The sequence below is a fragment of the Podarcis tiliguerta genome (assembly GCF_965153285.1).
Source record: "Podarcis tiliguerta genome assembly, chromosome: 3".
NCBI classification, from domain to species: Eukaryota; Metazoa; Chordata; class Lepidosauria; order Squamata; family Lacertidae; genus Podarcis; species Podarcis tiliguerta.
The window spans coordinates 55,680,068-55,696,373 of record NC_139536.1 but is presented as its reverse complement, the minus strand read 5'-3'; the positions used below and the strand labels follow the sequence as shown (position 1 = coordinate 55,696,373).

Here is a 16,306-nt window from a genome sequence, read left to right as displayed (position 1 = left end):
TGCTTGTTGCTTGCCTTGCAATAACTACAAAGTGGAGAGACTTCTTCCTGCAATGAATCTAGATCTCTGCATATAGAAAACAGCTTCAGGGAGAAGTGTGTAGGTATTAAAAAACAAACAAACATGCTTCTGAATTATGAAATGTGTATTGTAAAAGATGGCCTTTTAGTGAAGGCCTCACACAACCAAAGGAATTTAGAGCTACTTTGCACGTGACAAAGTCTCTACTTGGATATCAGTTCTGTCTAGGAACTGGATGTACCAACTGTGTATACAGCATGTGTAATTAAGACGCGCAACACTACTTCAATACATGTAGCAGGAAGCCCTAACTGGAAGCAGGTTTCCATGGCAAAATAAAGCCCACTTCTGTCACATATAATGACACACCCTTCAGTTGCATGCAGTTTCCTATACAGAAAAGATAAAGTAGGAAATTAATTATGAATCAAGTAACTCTTAAGAGCTGACAAAAATAATGTTTTAACGGCTGACATTACTAAGGTTCCTTTTTGGTGGGTGGTGTCTGTAATAAATCAAATAATGTGGTGGTCTTGTCACCATTCCACCGTAAACTGAAAACAAAATGCTTTAACTCCCCCCCCCCACCCAATACAGTCAAAATTTTACTAAATTCCACATTATAGGATGTCATCCTATAGAGCCCCAGGATCAAAAGTCAAAAAGGAAGACTGAAGGGTCTTTGGGGAGTGGTTGTTGGTCTCAAAGGCAGAAAAGAACTGGGGGAAGAGTTTGTTTTTCTTAATCCTCATTCATCTGTACTTGGACTTCTCCTTCTCTCTGGATTTCTTAGGGCTTCTGGCTTTCCTCTTTTCCTCATGGTATTTGTCCTTTGACTTTCGGTATCGGTCATCTCTATCCCAAGACTGACTACGGCTACGGCTGCGCCGCCTCTCTCGCTTTTCGTTTTTTCTTTTCTCCTCTTTCTGCCTTCGGTCAAGGTCCTGCTTTAAGAAATGTAGAGAGAGTTGTAAGGATTAGAAAGGGGTAGGAATGACACAAATTAATTTGAAAAGAATACACAAGCTTGCAATGACATAATTCAGAATCAGATGTAAATGCATTCAGAGCTTACAGCATTCTTTTTGGCTCTGTGGCAAAAGATCAGTTGCATGAACAGTCTTCCTCTCAAACCATCTTTGGATACAACCTATTATCAGCAATGTGTGGCTGAATTAAAGTGGTTGCTTCATTCACCTGGTTTTTGAACCGTGTAAAGTTAGGTTTCTGCAGCAAGGACCACTTGCTTTAGCAAAAGAATACAGAAACAAAATTTATCATGGGCAATTTTAAAAACTTTAAAACTCTCCCTTCCTTATACAAGAATGTAGTTTCCTAATAATAATTTCACCATATCTGTTATCTCTACCCCACCCCTAAGTATTGTCATTAGTAAAATAGATTCAACCAACATAACTTGTATAAATAATGGATGAGGAAAGTATGCATGTTTCACAGGCTTTGTATGCTTACATAAAAGCCCCTCCCTTTCCTTTGCTTCAGTCCAACAAAAGTGAAAAATCTAAGCCTGATTCCAAAAATCAAGCATGTTTTACAGGATCAAGAAATGTAATATATATCTGTTATATTTTGTGACATGTGTGCTCTGAACTTTTGATGCTGTTGTGCAACACTGTATTATTCAATGCCTTTCCTTTTAAAACAAATGAAGTCTACTACTATTTTCTTTAATTTGCTTGGTTTTGAAAAAGGACATGAAGAAAGAGATGGTATCAATAAATCGTACAGGAAACATCCAGTATAAGAAAGCAAGGGTGGAATTGTTTGAGGCAGGAGACCTTCAGACAGCTGAGAATGGTGCAGCTGTAGGAGCCAAGGTCATGGAAAGAATATATTGGGATATGAGAGCAGAAAGTAAAGTGCTGGAATGGGAAAAGCGGATAAAGCTTAAACTCATGAACCAGAAAGCAAAAGGAGAAGAGAAACAGCAGCAAAGAGAAATGTGGCAGCAAAGAACACGCCAGCTCAGAAGAAAAGCTGCTGTATTAACTTGCTCCTTAAAAGAGAAGTGCAATCAGATCCAGAGCACCTATTTCTGCAAATATGCTACCTGCACCAGCATCAGCTTCGTTTCAGCTGGACCAGAGTTTGCAGCAGCTACACCGTCACTAACTGTGAAAACTACCATCTGAATCCATTTCTGAATCCATTTCTGATGCCACAGGACCAGAGGTAGATCCTGAGTGGTGAACCTGTGGCCCTGCAGAAACTGGTTGGCAACAATTATTATCCCTGACCATTGGCTATGTTGACTAGGACTAATGGGAGCTGGGAGTCGAGCAACATCTGGAGAGCCACAAATCCCCTATTCTTGAGCTACATGACAAATTGTATCTATGCTGGAAGAAATGTAAACAACGCTCCTAAAAGACATGGGAAAGCTGATCCTGAGCTGAGAAAATGAATCAATTAAAAAAGGCCTGATTTTGTGTAATATGTTTCGGCTGTATGGCAGAATTCACCAACCTGGTGCATCTAGATTTTTTGGGGACACCCAATGCCCATCTGTCCTAACTAGGATAGTCAATAGTTAGGGATAATGAGATTTGTAGTCCAGAATAATCTGGAGGATCACAGTTTTACCTTACTTTCTCTAAAAAGAGAAGAAACGAGGACTGGTATCATACAGGAATCTTCTAAAAGGGTGGCTTATGAAGAAAATCTCAATCTAATTGTGCAACCAATGTGCTAAATTATGGAGCAGCTGTGGAGCATTGTGAACGGTATGTGGCAGCAACAGCAGCACTCTGACCCAAATATGCTCCAGTTTGGCATGCAAGGAAGGCTGGCATCTAAGTGGCTGAAGCTTTCAAATAGAAATGATTGTACAGAGCTCTTGAAAGGAAGAAGGTAGAGACCAAGAGCATCTCTGTAGGACAGCCAAAGTAGTGGGAGAAACCAATAAGAGTTCTGTAGAAGTGGCAAGGCTACATGTGGGGCCATCAAGGAGGAAGTATAAATGGTCAGTGAGATGTGGGGAAAAGGTTAACGTATATATGAAAGTAGCAAAATCAGGAGCTGACTTTCGGCTGAGATTATGCAGACAAGAACTGGACAATGTTAGAACATTTCACAATACAGTGGTACTTCGGGTTAAGTACTTAATTCGTTCCGGAGGTCCATTCTTAACCTGAAGCACCACTTTAGCTAATGGGGCCTCCCGCTGCTGCCGGAGCACGATTTCTGTTCTCATCCTGAAGAAAAGTTCTTAACCCGAGGTAATATTTCTGGGTTAGCGGAGTCTGTAACCTGAAGGGTATGTAACCCGAGGTACCACTGTATATCTACTGAGTGTTGACTGAAGTGTGATGAAAACATTCCATGCATCTGACCCAGTGTTTCCCTGATGCAGCAACACATCATTAAACTGAAAGGACAAGAGCCCAGCACCTTAGACTTTTTGGACCTCTTCTCATCCTCATCGGTATCATCTGAATGGTGGCGTTTCTTCTTCTTTTTATCAGAGTGCCTGTGACTTGTTTTGCCGTCATCCTCTTCCTCCTCCAATACAAGGTCATATCTTGAGCTAGAGCAGTCTGTTAAGGAAAGCTTGGGAGACCGATATTAGGGTTAGCCAACAAGTTGGCCAACAGAGTAACACCTTCCAGCACTATCAGGCAAAAACATGAGTGAACTGGATCCAGGAGAATAAAATGACAAAGTAAAATGGTCCACTTCAGTGTACCTCTGGATTCATTTCTGGAAGGTCAAAGCCAGCGAATGCACATTATCATTTTAACTGCATAACAAAAACAAATGCCACCCCCCACCCCATTTCACAGCTATTCTAAGGCACAATTCAAATGGCACAAGTAGGGAACAAAAGCTGTCAAAAGATATTTCTGCATAGAGATGATGGTTAGACTCCATGTCACAGCATCTGTAATGGGTTCACTATGTGGTTCAGCCAGATTGTACAGTAAGACGATCCAGGCAAGCATCATCAAGTCTGAGGGAGGCAGCACTGGCAGGGCAATTAGAACACACAGAGCTCCCACTATATGAAAACATGCATTTTTAAAAGTTAACTACTCTGATTCGAACCACAGCCTGAGGATGGAGCTGCTCTGTTTTGAAGCCCACAAAGCTGGAATATGGCCCAATACAGACATTTAGCTGGGGCTATTTTGTTTTGGTCAAGGAGTTGGAAACGCCAATTGAAAAGTGATTTCCACATTTCTAAATTCAACTAAGATTTTAACTAAATCAGTGAATTAAAATTTTACATGCACAGTTACATCGCAAAGGAGTTTACATACAAAAACTACTAGTCTGAGAAGTTAAGGTAATAAAAATCTATCTACCAAATTCAAGGTAAAATGTTTTTGCAATCCCACTGCAAGATTCCAATAAACTAGAAACATATACCAGACTTATCCAGGTTGTAGCCTTTTTACTCATAAATAGTAAAATAGGAGTTTTTAAAAATAACATACAATTATTTAGTTGGAAAGGATACTCTTGCTTTGGCTTCACCTTCTCCTTCAAACTTAATTTAGGAGTTTTGTCACGGTCCTTTTCATATTCTTTGAAATCATCCTTAGTATACTTCCCACCTGTTTATAGGAAGAGAGATAAGCTGCCATTGATCTTGAATGCAAGTAAGACAAAAATCATAAGTCGCCTCCGCACCCCAAATTTGGAATTGTCAAAATAATAAATAATATAAAACTTTTTAAAATGTGGGAGAGGAGGAAAATTCACTGCTTAAATGAGTATCTTTAGCTATGTGCTGCCATCTTATGGTTCAAGGTCACAAAATGCAAATGGCTAAATACTTTGTAGAGTTGAGGTTCCAAGCTAGCAAGAAGGGACTATTCAGCAAAGAGAATTGAGAGAAAGGACTCCTGCTAAAACGGTCATTAATGTCTCTCTTTCTTGGTCTACAGATTCTCATGCACGGCAGAGCATATGTGCAGCTGCAGACCAAAACTCCACTACATTCTCATCTGCCTAACAGAAGCTCTGAATGTTTGGGTATGTCTGTGAGTCTCAGTACAAAGAATAAGTAGATTTTTAGAAAGGTAGTCAAAAAGTTTGAGAAACATTCACTTTCAATGCTCATTGCCTCCCAGTTCCCCCAGCTTTTACTGGCTGCTACCATTAGGGATCCCATGAGTGGCTCTCCTGATTGTCTGCATATTTGGTGGCTAGCTGACTTGGCTAACAGAACTAGGGAGGGACACCCCTGTTCATTCTAACACCTTCCCACCAGCCTGGTGTAAGGGAGAGAGTTGGATTGCTTTGCCCTTATTCTCCACCAGCACAAAATACTATACACTGCCCAATTTGAGAAGCTGGGTATTTATAGGGTGCTAACTGGGAAGAGATCACATTTTATGGTTGTTTGGCAATTTCATAACTAGCAAACCTGAACATGACTGCATCAAAAGCTAATGTTTGTCTGCTCTCCTAAAGGAGAACTGATGGTTATAATAAAAAAGAGTTATAGATATAATGCATAAAATAAATTACCTTTTCCTTTCCATTTAATCTTTGCAACAGACTGGCTAAAATCCACATGTATCCGCCTGTCATCTATTAAAACATTATCCATCTTAAAGTAAGCTTTCTCACAATCTTCTTCCTGGTACACGTTTCAGAGAAATGTAAAGTTAAAATTAGAAAATGACATTTAAAAATAAACCTGCAACGGCAGTATATGAATGGAAAAAGGAAATTCCAGTAGCTTAAAAGTCCATGAAGTCCTCATGCTTCGGATGAGGAACACCAACTGTTGTGCTGGCACAGTGATAATGTGTCATCCATGATTGTAGAGATTTGTTTCAACTTAAAACGTTTGGTATCAAGTTTGCGTAATGAAACCCCAAATGTTTCTACACGGTGGTTATCCAAAACTGCACTAATCTATCTACCTGTATGGTCAAGGAATCCAAAACCATTTCTGCCACAGCCCTGTGCAACCTACACAACCACAACATCACTACACTTCTATGAGGAGAATTGAAGAGAAGCAAATCAAGAGCCTGGTTCTTCCCATGCATTAAGAACTGTCAAGCCATTTTCAATTTCTTAAATGCATAAACTAAACCAGAAATTGAAAGGAGCACAAGCAACGTTCTCCCAGGATAACCAACTGTGGAATCAGGCACCCGAACAGGATCTGACTTTCTGAAAATTTAGGGAATATAACATTTACAACCATTAATTCTCTCACGATCCCAGTGAGACTGGTTACTGTAAACTGTATTTTATGAATGGGGATCTAAAGCTGAGAGGCAGTGACTTCCCAGAAGCCACAGAAATGAACCTACAGCAGAGCTCATTTGGATCTTTCCAGATGAGCATTATACACTATCCAGGACACCAGAATTGTTCCAGCAGAAAATACTTTCCTCAAACTCACAACAGAAGATTTGTCATTATAGATTTTGGGTGTGGGTGAGTTGTACTGGTGCTTTGAATGTCATAAGCTGCTCCACCTTTGTAATTTTATTAGCAGCATTATAAAACCATTTCATAAGAGACAGGTAGAACACACCTTTAGGTTTTACCCTCCTATAAAGATGCTACATAAAATGAACTGTGAGTACAGTTTTTGTGAGGCCACATACCTTTTCAAACTCGATGAAAGCATAGCAGAGGGATTCACCTGTCTTCCAATCTCGAATCACTTCACAACTGAAAAATGAGTAAAGCATTTTGTTCTGGAAATCGCAGGACGACGACAACAGTGGTATGATATCAATGGGCTGAAACCTTCCTCAACAAGTCCCCAAGAAAAACAGCTCTGTATCTGCTAACATGGATCACATTTTCTATACAGTACTAGCCATCGCTGTTAGGTCTAAAACCAGAAACAGAGGGCTGCCTCCTATATCACAAATTCTGGGTATAGAGTGGCTTCATAAGCAATTGTTGCATCAGAAACCACAAAATGCATAAGGATATGTGATAAAAATGCAGGTCTTGCGAAACCCAACATTATGATTTGGATCCAGACATCTTCGTCTGTGAATGGAAGTGCACCTTCCATTTGCAGGTAGAACTCTGCTCCAGAAGAACCTCCTGCTTTTCTCTCTGGGCGCTCCAACTGGTGGAAGCAGTGAGGAGAGGAGATCTTGACCAATCTTCCCTTCCGGCTACAGCCCTCTCCCGTGAGGGTCCCTCATGCAGGAGGCATATGGGGAAGGAAGAATGAGCAAGAATTCCTTGCTCACTCCTTTTGCTCGTGGGATAATCCAGTTAGCAGAGTTCCACTCTGTCCTAACGAGGCATTGCATAGGTAAAGCCCCTTCTCTGTGCACATACCGTATTTTTCGCTCTATAAGACACACTTTTTCCCCTTCAAAAATTAAGGGGAAATGTGTGTGCGTCTTATGGAGCGAATGCGGGCTGCTTGGCTTCAGCGACAACAACGCAAAGCCTTCCGAAGCGCAGAGGAAGCGCTCCTGCCGCGCTCTGGAGGCTTCGCGTTGTTTTCGCTGAAGCTGCCTGAAGCCTCCGGAGCGCAGCGGGAACTCCTGCTGCGCTCCGGACGCTTCAGGCAGCTATCCCCGAAGCCTTTGGAGCGTAGCAGGAGCTCCCACTGCACTCCAGAGGCTTCGGGTTGCCTTCACTGAAGTCTGGAGAGCGAGAGGGGTCGGTGCACACCAATCCCTCTTGCTCTCCAGGCTTTGCTTCGCTGGAGAGCACAGTTTTCCCTCTTTGCGCAGCATCCCTTCAGTGAAGCGGGAGGAGAAATGGAAAGGGCTCCGTTTCTCCTGCCGCTTTGCTGAAGGGGTGCTGAGCAGAGAGGGGGATAATTTTCCCCCCTGTTCCTCCCCTCTAAAACAGGGTGCGTCCTATAGAGCGAAAAATATGGTGCCTCCCTTCCCACTCTGTCCCATAGCCCCTGGGGCACTCTTCTAGGGATCAGACAGCAGCACGCTTGAAAGAGGTAGAATTCAAAAGTGAATTGACAAGAAAAGGCAGGGAGAGAAGAGGACGAAAAAGTGCATCTAGGGGAAAAAGGACTCTCGGAAGGAGAGGGAAAGATGCTGCACAACTTCTTGTGATACCATGTTTCCCCTAACTTTGTTACTACACATGCTGAAGGGGAAGGCAGCCAACAAGCACTTTCTTCCAGCCATAGTAAAATTCCTGACTCCCACCCACCAGCACCCGCCTCTGCTGTTCAAGTCTTAAAAATTTCTAAAATAGCCAAAGGTTGAAATAAAAGATTTATGACTGCAACAAACTGAAAGCAGAGCAATCAGTCCCAGAAAGGAAGACTTTTAAAATTACTTGCAAACTTTTTGCTTCTTGCACCGATTTTCAATAATTACCTTTTTATTGATCCAAATCGGGAAAATATGATTTCAAGGTCTTCATCTGTTGTCACAGGATTAAGTTTGCAAACAAACAAGACATTTTCAGGAGGCTTGATATCTGCATCAGGCAAGTCTCCAACCTGGAATACAAGTGTGATATGAGAGGAGATTTTAGTCCCACTTTATACAGTATCTCGGGCAAGTCACATTTAGACATGCTTTGACATGTAATTATTTAACATATACAACCTTTTAAGCATGAATAAAATCCTTCTGATTTATCTTTATGTCCCATTGCAAGATCAATTATTAGATTTTTTTAAAAAAATTGAACCTACATCTAGTTTCAACAGACAGTCCTAGTAATCATCATATCTGATGCTGCGATAGCTTTATTTATATTCACAAAAAGCACATGCATATCTGCAAGGCTGACTTTTGAGTTAAATAATTGAACATATTTACCATTTCCAAAAGAATAGCCTTAGTTTTTGCTTCTTTCTCTGCCAGAATTTCTTCCACTTCATCAACAGACCTTCCTTTGAAGTCATCAATCTCCTCATCAGCTCCTATTCTTCCACTCTGTCTTATATTTAAAACAAATAAAAGAAAAACAGCTATTTAATAATATTTAGCCAGTGAGTATATATTGTTGCTTTTTTCCAATCCATTTGTGACTCAATGCATAGCTGAACTAAAACTAACTTTACTGCTTGAACACAAATTTTAAACATACACAGGAAGACATACAGAAACACTTTAGAATCATTATATAGATGTGAGTTCAAGCTTAAGAGATTGATTACAGTCCTGTCCACAGTACAGTCATACCTTGGCTCCTGAACAAATCGGTTCCCGAATGATCAAAACCCAGAAGTGAGTGTTCCGGTTTTTGAATGATTTTCGGAAGCCGAATATCCGGCACGGCTTCTGATTGGCTGCAGGATGCTCCTGCAGCCAGTTGGAAGCCACGCTTTGGTTTCCGAACGTTTTGTAAGTCGGACGGACCTCCGGAACAGATTCTGTTCGACTTCCAAGGTACAACTGTACTGTGTAGCTTACCCTTTTTGCAATTATACACTCAGCAAAATGTAAGCAATTAGCACAATTTTACATATATCACAATAATCTATATTGTGAACCACCAGACACGAACATGCTTGATGACAATTATAGCAGTTAATTTGTATTTTTCTCCTTCTAGTTACAGGATGACCCTTATTTTTCTCAATTCCACAATGAATGCACCAATTGTTCTCCCCATTTTCTTCACCTTTTAAAACCTGGACAGGGGAGGGGTGTAGATGCAGTTCCATTTCTGAAGTTCAAGGCAGCAGTGTACCTATAAACCTAAAGTTGCCTGCCATATTAATGTCTGAAGCACAGGCATATAAACCTGCGCCTTAGGAGGCATAGCTACATAATGTGGCATGGATAGCACATGTGCCTGTTTGCCTGTGAAGACACTTATCTTCCTCCTTATCTCTGGTCAGACATATGCCTTCTTTGGAAAATACACAGGTATATCTTTTACATTTCACATATTGCACCTCCATGTTTCTGCAGGCATTGGGTTGTGTGCAGCCATGCATTCCAAATAAAAATGGAAGATATACCCAGAAATAACAATTTTAATAATCTGTCTGCTTGAATGTTTCAGCCCTTGAAAATATAAATTCTTTCACATCGCAAAGTGTTAGCGCCAGTCTAACATAGTTTAATCAGAGGTTGATGGATGCCTTTCAGGATAGGCTTTTTTTTATGACACTGCTTATTGAATTGGGAGGAAAGCAGCAGGTGGAGGGAGAATCTCTCTCTGGGAACCATTCCTCATGCAAGTCAGAGCTCCAAAAAATGCACTCTGCTGAAACTGAGAAACCCACATTACTATTGTCCTTGAAGAGGATTCATTGTCAAGACACAGCTTGATTCTTGTTTCAGTAGTAAACTTTCTATCTCCACCAGTTCAGGTTCCCTTTTTACTTTTTGTTTTACAGTGGTGCCTCGCAAGACGAAATTAATCCGTTCCGCGAGTCTCTTCGTCTAGCGGTTTATTGCGAAGCAACCCTATTAGCGGATTAGCGCTATTAGCGGTTTAGCGGCTATTAGCGGTTTAAGGGATTAGCGGATTAGCTGCTAAAAGGCTATTAGCAGCTTAGCGCCTTAGAAAAAGGGGGTGGGAAGCGGAAAAACCCCTCAAGAATCGCAAGACATTTTCGTCTTGCGAAGCAAGCCCATAGAGAAATTTGTCCTGCGAAGCACCTCTGAAAACGGAAAACCCTTTCGTCTAGCGGGTTTTCCGTCTTGCGAGGCATTCGTCTTGCGGGGCACCACTGTACTCTTCATTTTGCATATGTTGAATGGGCACCATGATTAAGGACTGAGGGTTTGTGTGATGGTGATAAATATTCCTTGTTTATCTATTTTCTTATTTCTCTCTCCAGTATCAAAAGACATTAAATAGCAACACTCACATCCAACTGTTCCTTGGTAGGCTCTGGTGAACGATCTGGTATTGCCAAACCAGGAGGGTCATCAAATGGATCATCCAAGATCACTGTATGGTTTATTCTAGACAACAATTACAGTAAAAGTAAAGGATAATTTCATGCATATGTGTGCATTGTGGCAACAAATGCATCAGTAAAATACACTCACACACTAACCTCTCAGATGGATAATCAGAATCTGTAAGAAAGTCAGATCATTTGCAAAGTATGTATGTCAAGTATGGCACACAGCCAGACAGGCAATGAACAGAGCATCACTGTATAGTGCAGGGCTCTTGCCGTTTCCCAAAAGCATGTGAGCTGGCTTTTGTGGAGGAAGGTTCAGATCCTACTGCAACATATGACTGCAGAGATATTCTCTTGGCTAAAACAGAAGGCAAATCATATTTGGCCTGTTCATAAGACTGTCGCAAAATAGCCAAGAGCTGATGGTCACACAACTGACTGGCAACGATTTCAGAACAGACCCCCCCAAAAAAGTTAAGAAAAATACCATCATGTAATACACAACTGAGGTCCACTTGGCAGTAAAAAGCAGCATATAAACACATTAAATAAATAATAAAAACATTATTTTGTGGAATTCACTGCTTCTGAAGATGGTCATTGTAACTAGTTTGATTGGCTTTGAAAGATGAGTTCATTGAGGATAGGTCTAGCAAAAACGTTTGGCATGATAGGCCAAATAGACCCTCCAGTGTCAGAGGTGGTATACCACTGATCAGAAGGTATTGAGATGCGGCAGTTGGGAACAGGTACTGATTGCTATGTCCTGCATGTGGACCTCTCAAAAGAACCTGGCAGACCCCTGAGGGGGATGCTGGACTAGAAAGACCATTGGGTCTGATCAAGCAGGGATTTTCTGATATATGTAGCCTATAAAAGCAAAACAGAGTCAAACCTGATGTCTTGATATGGAACAAAATCCTTGTCAACGAAGGCTTCATTAATTTTCATCAACACATCCATGCCTTCTGTTACTTCACCGAAGACTGTATGTACGCCATTCAGGTAATCTAAGTTGTCTCCTGTAGTAATAAGAAACTAAAAAAACCCAAAACTATTTTGAGTTAACTGTATGGTGGAAATCTCCAGGTATTTTAAGATGTTTCCTTTGAGACTGTTTGCTATCAACAGCAGCTTTCAATATCATCAATCACTGTATATTCTGAACGGGATTAGGAACTACAGGCAATATATTGTTTTCTCTGGAGGGCAGGTTCCAGAAGAGAGGCTATTGTAATATGTTATGTGTTACATGTGGGGCTGCCTTTTAAGATGGTTTGGAAACTTCAGCTAGGACAAAATATAGAAGCCTGCCTGTTAATAAGTGCAGACTGATATTCACATGCAAGTTTTGAAACATCTGCACTGGTTGCCGTCCAGTACCATTTGGAAATATTGGTTCTCAGTTTTAGGTCCTGACTCCCTCAGCGATCATCAGCTTTGATATTTCCCTCCCCTCCCAAAGATTACACATTTACATTTTTATGCCTTTCCAAACCTAAGAGTGCTAAAGTCATGTAAAAATCTAACACATTTTAAAATTTACATAATTGCCACAAGATTAAGAACCATCTCATCTTGCTTGACACTGTGAACAAGTAAAAGAAAGACAATACTGTATAGGAATTTTGTGCATGTGCTTTATGGTGGTTTTTAGAGTCAATGCTCTTCTATTACCCACAATGTCAATCTATGTAAGTATTAGTTTTGGTTTTTAATGTTGTGTCAAGTCTTGTTAGTAGCTGTTCTTTAAGAACATATCTGTATCATGTGCATGGATTATGCCCAGTCAAATCGTTATTTTAATTCTTTGTGGCATCACTCCTTTCACTTATCCCAAGTTTCTTGTAAGACTCTTCCAGTACTGTGGACTGACCTGAGATCCATGCTGATCACTGCCATTGTTCACCATTGACACTGTACCCCTTTTCTTGTGTTTAATTCTTGGCACTTTTTCTGTTTCAAAAAATCTAGCTTGGTCCCCATACAATTTGCTGAAACACACAAAGGTAATATTCAGACAAAAAAACTAAACAAATGTTATAGTCTACTTACACCTTTCCTCCACAAGAATATAAAATGATCAGTTATTGGCGGTGCTCATAATGCTGCTAATTAGTGTTTAAACTTCATTATAAGTGCCTCAGTCCAACAATCAGTTTAAAATGCTCCAATATGCATGCAAAGCTCTTCTATTAAGATCATCACTATTTGTTTCAATAGGAGACCAAGATGCAAACATATTCCTTTCAAATGAATAGGCTACATCAAATAATGTAGGAGCTCTCTGTGTGCCTAAGAAACTCTTAATCGGGTAACAACACCCAGGTTCACAAGCTTTTAGAACTGCTTTTAGAAAAACAATGCATTTGCCTTGATCTGTCAAGCTTGCCTCTAGTTCCATGTGTTCAAAGGAGTGGTGTGAATCTTGTTGGACTGGCTACGGAGATGATATTCATTTCCATTTTTAAAAGAGTAATGTTCCATACAACGGAATCTCCCTTCTTTAGACAGCTGAACACAAAATTTGTCAGCATTACTGGAGGGGGAAGAACACCTAAGATAGACAGTCCAGATAAGGTCTATTGGTCTTTCTCCTGGGTTTAATTACCCAATGAGTTGTCCATTCCAATGCATGTTTACTTGGGCAAAGGTCCCACGGTGTCCAAAGAGACTCACTTCCTGGTAAGCATACACAGACTCAAGATCTAAATGAAACTCACCAAAAAATTGATTCACCTCCACGGCCAGTCCCCTGTGGGTCTCCAGTTTGTATGATAAAATCTCTCTGAATGAATGCAAAGCACATATAAAAAGTTCTTTAATGCTATCTATCACCATAGTTTATTTATTATTATTATTTATTAAATTTATATACCATCCCTTATCCAAAGATCACAGGGCAGTTTACGAGTTTTAGAAAAATAGGTTTATTAAAATTTACTGCTTGCACTGACATTTGTATGATGCAGACTGCAAAGCTATTATTCCCAATATACAGTACAGGTGAAGCGAGCTAAGATCTCCTAGGTCTAAGTTCAACTCTCTTTATCAACTGTATAGCACAAAATCTTTAAATCAATCATAACAAATACTTACTTGTATATTATGTATAAGGCAGTAATTGTAATACTTGATTTTGCAGAGCTTCAGAAAATTCAGGCAAGCTGCAAGAAATTTAAAGCAAATGAACCAGTCTGCATGTTTTGCTTAATAAAAGAAACTTTCACTGTTCCTCCATTATATGTAAGAACAACAAAATCCACAACACATCAAGGCCTGCAATAAGAGGCTAGTAGAAACAAACCCTGTGCCAAGGTTGTCACTCTAGTCAACCCTTAACAGAAATTTCAGAATAAAGAACTCATCCTGAGTAAAATAACAGTGAAAAGATGATGTTCAGATGTTAAATGGGGTTGCACTCCCTTTAAAGGAGCAAGTGTGCAGTTTAGGAATGCTTCTGGAACCACGGCTGTCATTGGAGGCACAAGTAGCCTGGATGGTGCAGCGTCTTCCACCAGCTTTGACCTAGATCAGGGGTCGGCAAGGTTTACCTCACTTGGACTGGTTCACTCCAGCGGAAATCCCTCTGTGGGCCAGACTGCACGCACGGCCGCAATTTCCGGTGTCTGCACAGACATGATTTCCGGTGTCTGCATAGATGCGATTTTTGGCACCTGAGCATACACAGACGTGATTTCTGGCACCGCAGAAGTGAGTCCCCGCACAGCGCACGGGGACTCGCCGAGCAGGCAGCTCAGTGGTGGCTTGTGGGCCGGTTAAACAACCCCAATGGGCCACTTGTGGCCCATGAGCCTTAGGTTGTCTACCCCTGGCCTAGATGCTACTCTATCTGGACAGAGATAACCTAGCTTCAATTATTTATATGCTGGTAACCTCTACGGTAAACCTCTACAATGCTTTATACATGGGGCTGCCTCTGAAAACAGTTCAGAGGTTACACTGTTGCACAATTCAGTGGCCAGATTGCTAACTGAGACCAGAGGTAAAGGGACCCCTGACCATTAGGTCCAGAGACCATTAGACTCCGGGTTTGCGGCGCGCATATCGCTTTACTGGCCGAGGGAGCCAGCGTACAGCTTCCAGGTCATGTGGCCAGCATGACTAAGCCGCTTCTGGCGAACCAGAGCAGCACACAGAAACACCGTTTACCTTCCTGCCAGAGTGGTACCTATTTATCTACTTGCACTGCGTGCTTTCGAACTGCTAGGTTGGCAGGAGCAGGGACAGAGCAAGCCCTAGGCTCTGTGGTTTAACCCACAGCGCCACCTGAAGAATCAACGAAAGTTGTCTCCTGGAAGCAACTGTACTTGTAGAAATATATATCCCAAGAGAGACTGTGCTAGAGGATCTACGCTTTGCTCTCAGTATCTACAACATTGCAAAGGATGTTGTTTTGCTTCTAGACTGCACAGTCTAGCCCAGTCTTTCCCGAATTGGTGCCCTCTAAATTTGGGGGCCACAACTCCCTTCAGCCCCAGCCAACATGGAGCTCTAGTCCAAAACATCTGGATGACACCCTCCCACCCCCAAAGGTGGGAGAAGGCAGGTCGGGCCACTTGGAGGCACACCACCTAGGACCGGTCCTGCTGGGCGGTGTGCAGAAACCCAACCGGTGCAGCGCAGAAATGCAACGAGGGAGGAAAAACTCCATGGCGGCTCCTGAAGGCCGCGTCGGAGAGGGACACTCGGGAAAGGCATCTGCAGCCTGTTCGGCCTTCTGCTGGCGGACGCCGGAGCTTCCTCTCACCTCTCGGCCTCTCCTCCGTATACAAGTCGATCACCAGGTCTCCCAGCGTGGTTTCCAGGAGCACCGCCATGGCGCCTCGCTCCGCTTCCCGGCGGCCTCCCTCGCCCCGGAAGGAGCCGCCTCAGTGCCGCTCCGCCTTTTCCTCCCCTGCTTGGCAACAGACTCACGCGCTCAGAAGCCGCCGCCTCCGTTCACTTTAGGCACCATTTTGTGGCGGTGGTACAAACCTCCCGGAGAAAACACTGGGTTTCCTATAGGTGTGACTGGCCGGAGCGGGAGTGGGATCAGCCTGTTCCCCATAAAACAGGTCGCAGCAGAGGCAGAAGCGCCTGCTCTTTCCGGCGAGGCAGGTCGTGCTTCGCGTGGTGAAGGCGCAGCGCACCTGCCTGGAAGTGACTGCAGCGCAAAGCTTCTGCCTGCATTTCTGACCGGGGATCCGCTCGAGCATGCGATGCTTGAACTACCTGCGCGGACCTTGGCTGCCAGTGCAACCCGAGAACTGCTTCTAACCTGCGATAGAGTGGTGATTTTCTAGAGCTCCTGGAAGTCGCTTTCCACCACAGACTACAGACCCCATAGTATAATTGCATTGGCATTGGTGGGGCAAAGTTTCAAATGCTTTAAACTCACAAAAACACATTTTAAAAAACCACTATGACATAAATCCTTCCTTTCGCCCACTCACAACTGTTCGGAATTTCTCC

At 42.2% G+C, this 16,306-nt stretch overlaps 1 protein-coding gene across 2 annotated transcripts; it reads right to left on the bottom strand.

Moving 5' to 3' along the window:
• Positions 1–127: 127 nt before the first annotated feature.
• Positions 128–16,054, bottom strand: PPIL4 (peptidylprolyl isomerase like 4). Of its 2 annotated transcripts, none has more exons than XM_083435057.1 (13): positions 15,603–16,054; positions 13,931–13,998; positions 13,555–13,619; positions 12,708–12,825; positions 11,727–11,869; positions 10,790–10,886; positions 8,781–8,897; positions 8,331–8,455; positions 6,618–6,684; positions 5,518–5,629; positions 4,502–4,598; positions 3,433–3,568; positions 128–965 (listed from the first exon to the last, which is right to left on the bottom strand). In XM_083435057.1, exons 1-13 carry the CDS (start codon positions 15,670–15,672, stop codon positions 774–776), a joined length of 1,407 nt encoding a protein of 468 aa, XP_083291183.1. In that variant the 5' UTR covers positions 15,673–16,054; the 3' UTR covers positions 128–773. The 2 variants fall into 2 exon arrangements, with proteins under 2 accessions (XP_083291183.1, XP_083291182.1); XM_083435056.1 differs by having other exon boundaries at positions 128–968; positions 15,603–16,023.
• Positions 16,055–16,306: the final 252 nt, after the last annotated feature.

Excerpts from the sequence above, each read along its gene's own strand:
- PPIL4 (XM_083435056.1), bottom strand. The coding sequence starts at position 15,672 with ATGGCGGTGCTCCTGGAAACCACGCTGGGAGACCTGGTGATCGACTTG. Across the intron at positions 11,870-12,707 it reads GTGATCAGCATGGATCTCAG|TTTCTTATTACTACAGGAGA; the intron begins GTCAGTCCACAG and ends GGGTTTTTTTAG. Across the intron at positions 8,898-10,789 it reads CTACCAAGGAACAGTTGGAT|AGTGGAAGAATAGGAGCTGA; the intron begins GTGAGTGTTGCT and ends AATATAAGACAG.